Source organism: Perna viridis, chromosome 4, assembly GCF_037379345.1.
Source record: "Perna viridis isolate PV_CMFRI_1.1 ecotype Kerala chromosome 4, ASM3737934v1, whole genome shotgun sequence".
NCBI lineage: Eukaryota > Metazoa > Mollusca > Bivalvia > Mytilida > Mytilidae > Perna > Perna viridis.
This window is the reverse complement of record NC_142448.1, coordinates 13611267-13624020: the sequence shown is the minus strand read 5'-3', so window position 1 is coordinate 13624020 and position 12754 is coordinate 13611267. Positions and strand designations below refer to the sequence as shown.

The following is a 12754-nucleotide window of genomic DNA, read 5'->3' as shown; positions in this document are numbered from 1 at the left end:
GAATGACGTTAGGGTTGAACGATTTTTACAGAAGTTATGGCCCTTGGACATAGAAAATTTAATGAAATTTTATGTTTTTTGGACTTTTTTTGTAATGCTTCATCCAATTGATTTCATATTTGGGATATAGTCTTATCATGACAAGTTACAAGTTCAGTTTGAATGACCTTACGGTTGAATGATTTTTACAGAAGTTATGGCCCTTGGATATAGTAAATTTCATGAAATTTTATGTTTTCTGGATTTTTTTTGTAATGCCTCATCCAATTGATGTCATATTTGGTATATGGTCTTATCATGACAAGTTACAAGTTAATTGTGAATGATGTTACGGTTGAATGATTTTTACAGAAGTTTTGTCCCTTGGACATAGAAAATTTCATAAAATTTTATGTTTCCAGACTTTTCTTTGTAATGCCTCATCCAATTGATTTCATATTTGTTAGCTAGTCTTATCATGACAAGTTACAAATTAAATTTAAATATTATTGCGGCAAAATGGTTTATATGGAACTTATGACCCTTTGACATAGAAAATTACATAAAATTTTATGTTTCATCATTTTGATGCAAATTGCTGCTGTCATTCTAGAGTTATTTGCCCTTTAATTCATAATAACGAAGTTTTTTTCAACTTTCCAGGTGATAGAAAGAGAATGTCTTTATGCAGCTTTCTGTAATGCAAATATGTTATTATCTACTGTAAAATGAAGCTCAGGTTTAATTTTGATGGAATTTGCTTTTACTGTTCAAGAGTTATTTTCTCTTGATTGTTAAAAAATAACACCATCCATTGTTAGTTCACATATATTAAAAAAATCTCATAAAGGCAATGGGTTCAAAGGCCGAAAGGGGACACTGCATTGCATCAGCAATACTGTCAGAATGCTTGTTTATTGATAGGCTTGTTGGTGAAAAAATTTTTCATGTTAACAACTTTACTGTAAGATATCTCAAATTTTGCTTCTGTTGGTCACCATAGACTTTCATCATTGTTTGAAATCGTCACATTTCTTTTAATTTGCAGAGACTTGTACTATAGAGTAGAAGTAATTTTCTGTGATAAATCAATAGCCAATGATCCAGGTTTCTCATTAGATTTGTCTTTGAGAATGAACTATGATCAGATGGCCAGTGCTGTAGCTAGTTATCTCAATACGGATCCTTATTTACTGCAATTCTTTAAACCTCAAAGGTGAGTAATAACTTGGTATATACATGTACAATGATTGTTCTTTTTTCTGTTTGTCTTCTTTTATTAAAATTCCACTGAAAGGAATGATTGTAAAATGGTATAAGCTTACTCCTATCTAAAATCACACTGAGTTTCATAAGTTAATCAGTGCAATTTGTAACATTGCCAAAGTTCTATTATTGAAAGGATTTGTTATATATTAGTAAACTTGTATGCTATTTGTGTTTGCCAATGGAAAGTGATGAATTTTTGTGTATACATGTATATGGTGTACTACGACTTTGTAATTTTATTTGTTGAATTTATCTATCAGTTACCGGGAAGGACCTGGTAATCCTATAAGATGTACATATGAAGGAAATCTAAAAGATCTGTTATTATATGCTAAACCAAGGCAACCTAGGAAGTTATATTTTCAACAAGTAAGTTAAAACACATACACACATGAAGGTTTAATAAGATAATAGTTTTATTAAAACTTATGAACTGTTAATATAATACATGTATTAGATGATTAATTATCTGGTACAATGAAGAGAGACATACATCTTCTGATGGTTCTTTTTTAACATATTCTTTTCTCTGTACATGTTTTGTGCACACTTCAAAATATTGATCTGGTTATATGCTATGTTAGTTTTATCACAATGAGTTGCAACTACAGTTTATTGTCCCCAGCCGTGAAGTGACATGGTAGGAATCCATCCATAAGGTTTTGTGGATGCAAGTCCTCAGAAACCTCTTGATGGATTCTTTTGATATTTGATGTGTATGGTTATGTGTGTAGATGTACATGCTTCACCACCATTTTGATAAGGCAAATTTTGTTGATTCTCAACTTGTTTCAACAATATAAGACTACCCTTACACCACTTAATGGATGTTTTAAATTTATTGATGTATTGATACGACTTGCAGGTGCACATACTACACTGCTATTGTGTTTCATCAAATCTTGTTGGAGTTACAGGATGAAGATGTTGTGGACACAACTCCTTTGAAGCTTTTGCAATAAAGTCGAAATCTAAACAATATATCATTGACCCATTACTTCTGAATTTGACAAAGTATTACTACAGCTGGAGACATATTGCTACACAAACTTATTAGTATTATTTTTTTTTATTCTTTAATTTTAGTTGAATATAAAGATAAATGAATTAGAAAACAAGAAACAGTTTAAATGTACATGGGTAACTAGCAAGTTAAAGGAAGAGGTAAGTGAAGAAGAATTTACTGGTTAATCACAAAGAGGCTACAAGCTGCAGAATTGTTTACAATGTAGATGCAGTTGGATTCCTTAAGGGCATACAGTAGTAATGGCTACACTGAAATTGCATGTTCTATTAAAGTTATGCTAAAAGCTTATGAAGGACATTATGTCATTTGTGGAGATTAACATATTGTTTGTTGCGTATGATATGATAACATTCTGTAATTGTCTTTGATAATTACCTTTGTCATGTCCTTAAAATAACATAACATTCACTAATATTTCTTTCCTTTCTTTATTTAGAAAGAAATAGTTTTATATCCTAGTAAAATTGGGAAGGTATCAGATTTACTAGATGAAGCTAGAAAACAAGTAGAGTTAGAATCTGATGGTTCTGGTAGATTAAGGTAATTATATCTATGATTTGTAATAGTGTAATCTATACAGATGTGATTTTTTCACAGTTCAAAGATTTCCATTTTTTAAATTTAGTGGTATTTTACTATTGTGATTCTTTATTTTATAAAGTACTTCCAATTTTGCCAATTTCTGCTTCCCTGTTGTTCCTCACATCTTGTCCCTATCAGAATGAACTGTATATATATATAGATATATATAGATATAGGTTTGGCATCAAATAAAGATGTGCATGAAGAAATACAGTTACTGTTTGCAGAGGTAATTGTACTTACAGGTTATATATTATAACCTGTGAAGCAGGGGTATTCTCTTACTGAGCTTGCTCACAGTACTTCTAGTTTCATATAATATATACACTGTGTACATTATATGAAACTAGAAGTACTGAGTATACTACTGGCAAAAAATTAACAATTTTTTTCAAGTCTTTATGAAGATTAAGATGTAAATACTTTTTGTGGTGAAGATGTTAGCATAACATTTTACTGTCATGTCAAATTATACATTTTTGTCACACTAGTACAATTGTCAGAGTACAGTAAATATTTGACCTTTGTTATGCATCATGTTGAGTATACTCGTACATCAATATGATTCAATTAACATAGAAACACTTTTTAAGCTTACCTGGCCATAAGCCATATGATAATCAAGCCAAGGTCTTGTTTCATGTTTTCTTCTCATAGCAAAGCAAACTTGACTTATATCTTTTAATATGCACAGTTTTGTGCATTGAAAAATGAATGTTTTTGCTCACTTGTGAACTTAAAATCAAACTTGAAACCATGTGGTTAGCAGTGACGAAATAAGAATCAATACCTGTGAACCTCAAGTACTGCCTCTAGCATTTCCTTCATGCGTGTGGTTTTTGTTGGCCGTGGCTGTTGGTCACAGTTAAAGCCATGCTCAATGGTTGGATCTATGTGTATGTAATTATTAGAATGTTTTTAATTTTAGGTTACTAGAAGTAATAAGTTTCAAAATTTATTCAATACATAAAGAAGATACATTATTAGACACAATTAACATGGTTGGACCAACCAAAACATACAGAATTGAGGAGATTCCGAAGGAGGAAGTTACGTTAAGAGATAGTGAAACTCTAATACCTGTAGCACATTTTCATAAGGTACGTAATGTTTTTTTTATTAATGTATCCGGTTTGAAAGACTTATATTTCTTTTAAGAGTATGTAACAATAAAACTTTGCGTAATCTTGCATTATATGCTGTGTTTGGATACAATGTTGATGGATTAATATGACTAAATGGTAAGATCTTCAATAATTAATTCACTTCTCTTGGTAAATGATACAATGTTGATGGATAAGATCCACTTGGTAGACTTGATACAATGAAACCTGTTTAAACTAAAAATCTCTTTACTTCTATAGATAGGTATTTTAACCTGAGTAATTCTAACATTTGTCTCAACAGATCCAAAAGGGTTATGGTCTAGATAGATTTCAATTAACTTGATCAACTACCAACAAATATCAGGAATTTCAATAACTATCTTTAAACGATATTCTCTCCCAAATCTTGACACTAGTTACAGACGGCCAATGGCTCCATCATAAATATAAGTTATTTTATAGTACATTGAATAGATGTCAGTGAAATTTTGTATCTAAAGAATGCAAACATCTGACTTTTTCCTATACTTCAGGAAGTTTATTCAACTTTTGGCGTACCATTCCTGCTGAAGATCAAACAGGTAAGTTTTTTAAGTTAAAAAAAAAACAACATAGAAATGTAGTCATTTATAAGTATTTAGCAGTGCATAGTAAGCATCGGGTCAATTTACATTTGTCACTGTTAATTTTCATCTTGCAACGAAGTTACTCATGTGCTCCCTCAGGGAGCTGAATGGAAGAGAACATTGAAATAAGGATTTCTGCATGATCGGTGAACAGGTTTTCAGCTGGTGAATTTACTCCCATCTCCCATGATTTCATGGCATCACAACAAGACATGTCCAATGTTGATCTATACCTGTCAACTTAAATGATTTAAGTATGTTTTCCAATTTTGAAAATTTGTCTCGCTAACATGATTTTTCAGGTCAAATTTGTCCAAAATCTTGTTTTTGTCAAAATTATGAAGAAAACTCTGAATTCAAACCCTTAAATTTGTTTCAATCTCATTTCTTTGATAAGACGAGATGAGCCATGAATTTGACAAAAGCTGTTAATTACTGTCTAAACAAGTAAGGGTATGTTTTAATGACAGGTCTCATGTTCAGCTGAAAAAAGCCCTTTAATACTAGAGAGGTTGGTCTACTATACATTACAACAGTAAAACCCATACAGTGTGTGAAATATGTCGTGTAAATGTTCTTTCACATGTCCTGCCTAAAAAAAATTCAGGATTTTCAATAGTTAATAGTTATGTTCTAAGGTGTTTTTTTTTCCAGGGTGAAAAATTTTCAACAGTCAAAGATAGAATTCAGAAGAAATTGGAAGTGACTGATAAAGATTTTGAAAAAGTTAGTTCATTTATTTCATTAAGCATTAAAACTATTTTGGGTTTTTTTTTTAAACGAGAGTGTAGCTCAAAATAATAAAATTTTGAAATTTTGAAAGAAAAATTGATTATGAACAGGCAATCTTAGAATCTAAGAAAAATAATTAGAAAGTAGCTTAATACTATAGACAGAAGTCAGATGCACAAAAAAACACAAGGAAAATAATATCAATTTCTGTTACTGTTACTGTTGGTTATCTGATTTCAGTATAAGTTTGCCATAGTTGTTATGGGAAGAGTAGAATATATATCTGATGAAGACAATGATATGCAAGTTGAACTCTCAATTTTCAAACCTCATCCAATGCAAGGTAAGTTTTGTTCTCTGTGGATTCATCTTGGAAAAAAAATCTGGTGTGTTTTAGATTTTTACATGTAAAAATGTGAAATAATTAAATCTAACTTACAGCTTTTTTGTATGTTGCAAAGAAATCATACAACTTACGGATTTTCACTGGTAATGTTCAGCCATTTTGTTAGATTTTCAGTCTCATTGGTTTTGTCCATTTCAAAGCATTACTGCTAGTTGAAAAGGACCAGTTCCATTTCAATACAAATGTTGGTAGGCTACTAAGTAGTTTAAATAGCTCTAGAGAGCTATTTTAAATTACTGACTAGCCTACATAAATTGGTATTGAAGTTTGAACTTTTTTTTTTTTTTTTTTTTTTTCAATTAGCTGTAATATTTTTTGCTTAATGACCCCCACTTTTCTTTTCATGATTTCATTTAACACACCTTAAAATGTTATTTGGGAAGTTTCTATGAAGTCCTTGTTTTTTTTTTTTTTCAGTGTTACCTTCTAAGATGCAACCTATGGAAAATCTAGAGAAATCCTTTACTGCTTATATCTCAAAACTTTTTTTTTTCCTTCTTGTTTTGTTCAATCATGAAACATCTTAAAGAATTTCTCACTCCTTTGAAATCCTTGTTATTCTTGAATAGAGCAGCAAATATTCTTAAGTCAATTTCAAAGTATTTTGCAAATGGGACGTTAACTCTTGCACCAATAAGACTTACTACAATTTTAATCCCCAACATATATTTTCCTCCAAACTGCGTACATTAACCAATTGGTTTTGTTTACACATTTACTGAGAACCTTTTGAGAACATGACAGGTTGAACAAACACTGTAATTCTTTTTTTAATACACAAACTGCTTTTGTCAGCTGAATGATATTAAATAGTTAAATTATGTACAGTCAAACCTCGGTAGCTTGAAGTCCAAGGGACCATTGAAATGTGTTCGAGTTAGCGGGAGTTTGAGAAATTGAAGTTCGTATATTTCCTGATTTCTTTCGTTGGCGGTCCGAGTTCGACTTTAACATTAGAAATTGCTTACTTCCTACGAAATTGTGTTAGTTCGTGGATCTTTTTCATTCACTTTCGGAAGGTTATGTTGATTTACGGACATTAAAAATGTTATATTTTCTTGTAAAAACATCCAGAGTGCGGGTTCATTGGTCAATAATTTGTTTTCATCCGATTTTCTTTCATGGTTTCATCATACCGACTGCGGAACATTCTCGAACTTCAATCAGTTTTATCAAAACTACCTAATAAGTGATGACTTAAATTTTACCTGTAATTAACTAAAATGACACTGATTAATGATAGGGTTTCAGTTTTTCACACCTTTTACTACCCAAGCTGACAATATGGCTGACGAGTTCAAGTTAGTGAGGTTTATTCTCTGAGATTTATTACCGAACGGACCGACTAGTCAGTTCGAGTTTTTGAGAAATCCAAGGTTATTTATATTGATTATATAGGAGAAAATTTTGGTACTTTGAATTGTGTTCGAGAAATCCTGGGTGTTTGAGCCATCCGAGTTCAAGCGAGTGAAGTTCGACTGTATTTAAGTACCATTAGGGTCAAAGTTGACTGTTTTTGTTCAAAATTTTTAAGATTCCTTCTGAATAAGAATATATAAAGATAAATAACATCATCAGTTATACATGATTACTTTTGTGTATTCTGCATTAAAATGTATGAAGATTGGATTGTGTCCCATGTATTTTGTTAGTTTTAGTTTAGTATTGATGTTTTCCAATTCCTCACACAAAATTTCATTGCTTTTTGGGTTTTTTTTTTCAGGAGCAAGCATGCAAGCAAGGCCATGGTTAGGACTGGATCATGTGAATAAAACTCCTAAACGTTCTAAAGTTCCATATTCAGAGAAAGCCATAAAGATACACAACTGATAGGTCCAGATGTTTAGTCTTTTTTAAATTATTTTTCATGTGTTCATTGGACACTTATGTGCTCTTTTACATCAATGCATTATCAGCAAGAGATGTGATATCTGTGATCTAAGAGTAAGACTGCTTACTCCATCTTGAGTTCTTACAAGATGTTGGAGTTCTTTTGTCAGAGAGAAAGGGTTTTTTTTAATGAAGTTTGTCTGTGCAGAGCTCTCAAAAACGTGATGATACTTAGAGGTTATTTCTTCAGTATTGCAAATGCTTTTAATTACTACTATCCACTAGACCAGGATTGTTCATGCAACTGAAAGTTGCAAAGGATTTCTGATTATTCTGCAATGAAGTATATTTTTTTTTCTTACAGTGTTTTCATATGAGTCTGCTCAGCCATTTTAAATGAGTTATTAAGATTCAATCATTACCAGAGGTATTGTTAATTTTTATTTCCATAGTTAATTAGTTCTGTTAGTATTTTGTTAAACTGGTAGTTTTTGATATGATAATCGGCCTATCTCTGAGGTTACAACCAACTTAACATCTGTAATTGTCATATCAAGGTGCCACAAGCTCAGATTATTATTTGCCAGGAAACTTTGTTTTCTTTCAGAAATGTTAAATTATTTGAATGAAATAGTAATATAAGATTTATATATTGCTGTTAACCCTGTGCTATACTGACCATTGATTCTTATTGAAAATGGCATATTATTTACAGTTCATGTTTATTTTTCATGATACCTTCAAATAAAAGGTAAGTGAAAATATTCTATTTTCATTATGAATGTTAAGATTCCTGGCAAAGCTCTAGAAGTCCATTTCATGTTTTCCTTGTGGCAATTTATCTGAAGGAAAGTTACTTGTGCTTGTTGCTTTCTATCACATGAAGTTTATTTTCATTCAAATTTTCTTTAGACACCAGAACATTTTGAAAAGTCTCAAGGAGATAGTACTGAGGCAGTGGTTCCATTATGTATTCCTAGTACAATTTATTGCTATTTTATAATCAGCATGTTCTCTATAGCACTTATGAATTAATTAAAGGAAAGACATTTTTGGAGTTAAATTTGCTTTATTAATGCAGTACATATTGGAGATGGTTGGTACTTTCAACATATAAATATTTATTACTACAAATCTTTCACCACGCTTTATTTGATCAGTGTTTTGTAGCACAAGACATCTCAGTGCTGATGCAACTACTATACTTTTGATACTCCACATAATACATCTGCAATTTAATCTTGTAACATGTTTTTCTTTTTAATTTCATTTTCTTATAAGACATTTGTTAATATAAAACTGTTTGTCTCTTACAGTAGTGTGTTATGTTTTAGTACTAGGTGGTTTTTTTTTTCTGGTGGACAATGTTTCAAAAGTTAAGAAACCGGTAGAAACAAAATGAAGTTTGTCCAATTCTTTAAAGCAGATGAAAATTACTTACCAGAACTTCTTTTCCAAATTGGTAAAATTGATATACAAGGTTTTTTCTGCATCTTGTAAATAGATACTTTGTACCTTAATTTGAATTAAAGTATGAATTTAGTCCATTGTCAAATTAAATTTCTAATTTGAGATTGGGATGATCTAGATGGTTATAATAAGTAAAATCATCTTTCTGTAATCTGAGGTAATATGACTCATGTGACATTTTGAAGATAACTTTCCAACAGACAAAATAAAGGACTAATTTTCCCAGTATTTTGTTCATAAAAATTAGAAGTTGATGCTATATATTTCACGAATCATTTATTTGGCTTATCAGGAAACCCAGGACAACAGGAGTTACGACAAAATTTTAAAATATTCTAACTGTCCTATGAAAAAATGAGATGAACGAACCATAGAAACTTAGAAATGCCATAATAATGATAACATTTAACCCAAAAACAAAAAAAAACAGTATGCCATTTTCAGACTAAACTTATAATCTCATTAAAAATTTAAAAGGCTGCAGACTCTTCATAAGAAGAATATCGTAATAGGCGACTTTAAGTTTATTTTTATAATTAATCACATTTTCAGCTAAAAGAATCTTGTCAACTTTCTTTTTAGAGATTTGTTTTTCTTAAATCGCAAGGCATGAAAAAACATACACATGTTGAAAATCCTCGATCTGAATTTCTCAAAATTTATTATTTTTTTGTAACAGTTAGGGTTTAGGCCCTACTCTCAGTCAGAATTTTTTGGAGAAATGGCAAAGGTCTTTTTTCTCAGTAACGCTACCTATAATAATTTGCTTGGAAATCTTTAAATAAATGCCTATAGTGAAACAAATTCACTAGTCAAATGTATTATTATATAAGGTATCTGACTTATACTTATCCATATACTTTTAATTTCTATTTCGATTGATTGTTCATTTTTGGTTATGTGATCATTTAGTGCTTGTATGTAAATGATGTTAAGTATGTCAGGATATGTGATTGGATGAGTAGTTGTGTCGATGGAAATAGTTCTATAAGTCTATTTATGGTTTGGATGAATGTGAAGTTAAATGTTGCCATGTTTCTTAAAGTGAGATGCTTTAGTGGTTTACTTTTTGTAAAAGAGTTATTTTTGTGATTTTAAAGTGCTATAACAGTGAGTGCGATGTTAAGATTCCATACAGTTTTACTTCTTAGGAAAAGTTTGTTGATCATTTCTAACATGTTTGACTATGTCAATTTTAATTATCTACTGGTAAGATAATACATCTTTGAAGGATGATAAGGTATTAATAAAGATCTCCTGTTTACCTTACTACACACAATAAAACACAACTATGTTCTAGTAGCTGAAAGCATAGATGTTAAGAGCCATTTATCTGACTAAATCAGATAGATGCTATACTAACAGATTTTCCATGAAACTATTACTATGGTATCCATTTCAAATCATAATATATTAATGTTTACTTTACAAGCATGCTGTATGAAATATAAAATCTTAGATATGAAATGAAAAACCATTGGTATGAATTGACAACAAAAATTATGTGATTATTTAATGGTATGGGTTCTGCTGTCGTCTGTAGAGGAATGGTTTATTCATTTTTATTATTATTTTTCATTACTGTGGAGTATTACGTTGTCTCCATAAAATTTTATAACCATGTTGCACTAAAGGTATCGCTAGGGGAGGGTTTGAACTAACTTGAGGAATAATGACCTTACCCAAGTAAAGAAATCTGGGGCCAAAAAAAAAGCATTTTATTATTAAAATTTGTGTGCATTGCATATTTCTTGACCAATTTCTATGGGGTTTGATATAAGGTCTTGAACGTCTTGGAGGGTTCTTTGGTATGCCGAGTTTAATGATATGACGAGAGTAAGTATGGTGTATTTATTCAGGTTTGTTTGTCCTAGTTTTCAAGTTGGTCAAAAAGCTTGAACTAACAGGTTATTTAAATTTTTGGTTTTGGACTTGAACAATCCAGAAAGATTTTAAGTCTTATTAATACCACATTTGCTGTGTGTTTAACATATGTATGTATTCACAGTCCATATGCTGAGATATATGATTCTATACTTGTGCAGACTGTTCAGATATCAACCTCTGCAGATGTATCAGGCTATGCTAGTTTTCTTGCATGAGATTTTTCATAGTATAAATGTATTCTAATTTCTACTAAAAGATTATCTTGTTTCCATAATTTTCTCAGAATCAGCCATTTTGGTATCTGAATGAAAATCTTTTTGAAGGAAAACAATTCTGATGAAAGCAATATTTAAAGTTGTTGACAAGTTATGGTTTTTTTTTTTTAACTTACTTGCTAAAACTCACCGACCATCAATATGGAAGTACATGGACAGATTGAATGGCTTCTGTAAGGAAGTCTTACAGTGATTTTAATTTGTGTTTTAACTTGTTAATTGTAAATGAATGAAATGAATGTCTGTATGTATTTTATAGTTTCTCTGTAAGTTTATTAATGTAATAAAAATGATTATGTAATGAGTTTCCCTTTATCTTTGGTATTCTGTAATGATGAGCATAAAATACCTAGTACATGTATCAGCAAAAATGTGAATTAGTCACTGAGAGTTACTGTCAGCTACCAGTTGTGGATGAATTTCATTTCTACAGTTGTGCCCTTTTCACAGGCGTTACATTTGCAAAAGCCATTGTTGAGCTATGTCCTCCTACTTATGAAGTAACATTACTGACTCTTATGTATGACATATTTTCATTTTGATTGAGCCACTTTTGTGATGTGATTTTTTAAATAAAAATTGGCATTTCATAGCTATTTCTCGTAGTGAAAAAAAGAATTGACTGCACAGGGCCATTTAGCTCAAGTGTGTGATATCAATAAAATGTCATTGAATTCTGACATCATGAACTCGTGGATCGTTGTGGTGTATCCATCAGCACCGTGAAAACTGATTTATTCAACGGGTCATAGTTTTCCTTTCCTCGTTTGTCTACTCCGGACTTTACTTTTTATGAGCAACTCGGCGGGTGTTTCTAGAAAAGTAGAGGACGCTTACCCTACCGGTGCACCTGGTCCATGTTCCCAGTTTAGTGGAGTCCGAGTTGCTCATTTACTTTTGTTACTTTGTATGTATGATTTTAGTTACTTTATGTTCTTTTTTGTGTATGTCTGTTTTTCCATGTCTGGTCTTTGTGCCAGGATTACATTCTTTTGATTACCGCTATAACCTTGGTTCCCTTGATTACTCTTCTGTATCCTTGACAGGCTTTCCATTGTATACTTCGAAGTATGTCATCAAAAAGAAAAAAATGTATTTAATACAGTAATATAAATACCCACAAAGTTGTTATACTCATTAGAAGAATATTATACATGTAGTTGGCGTAGGAAACTTGAATTTTGCAAGGGATTTGACCGCAGACATCCCGTGGTGGTACACTGGTGTGGCACTAGACTTCATCCTTCACAGATACATTTTTTTTGTACAATGATTTTAAAGAAATGCAACATGGTTCCTTGATACAAAGGAAGGTAGGTAGGTATTATTTTGGGATGGGGTTATGGATAAATAAATAAATTAAATAAATAATAGTTTGGTAGCAACTATATAACTTGGTGTATGAATCGGCAGTTTATTGTACCACAGGATCCCATACCGTAAAGGTCGGCTTGCACTAGTTTAGCAACCAAAGCACTGGAACCTACCACTTGCCCCTCCCTTTTGTTGTAAGACATTGTTAATATTATAGATTTTTTTACGAAAATGAGCATATAACCTGGACC

The 12754-nt window shown here is 31.2% G+C and overlaps 1 protein-coding gene across 3 annotated transcripts in view; it reads left to right on the top strand.

The window, feature by feature from the left end:
- The window catches only part of LOC148618944 (ubiquitin C-terminal hydrolase 7-like), a 52470-nt gene extending 40980 nt beyond the window's left edge, over window positions 1-11490 (top strand). For all 3 annotated transcript variants that reach the window (XM_088578345.1, XM_088578344.1, XM_088578346.1), the window contains 9 exons: window positions 1028-1195; window positions 1509-1617; window positions 2335-2412; window positions 2712-2815; window positions 3786-3957; window positions 4497-4544; window positions 5244-5315; window positions 5562-5664; window positions 7451-11490. In XM_088578345.1, the coding sequence (XP_088434471.1) occupies window positions 1028-1195; window positions 1509-1617; window positions 2335-2412; window positions 2712-2815; window positions 3786-3957; window positions 4497-4544; window positions 5244-5315; window positions 5562-5664; window positions 7451-7557 (961 nt within the window). In that variant the 3' untranslated portion in view covers window positions 7558-11490. The remainder of the gene's footprint in view (window positions 1-1027; window positions 1196-1508; window positions 1618-2334; window positions 2413-2711; window positions 2816-3785; window positions 3958-4496; window positions 4545-5243; window positions 5316-5561; window positions 5665-7450) is intronic.
- Window positions 11491-12754: the final 1264 nt, after the last annotated feature.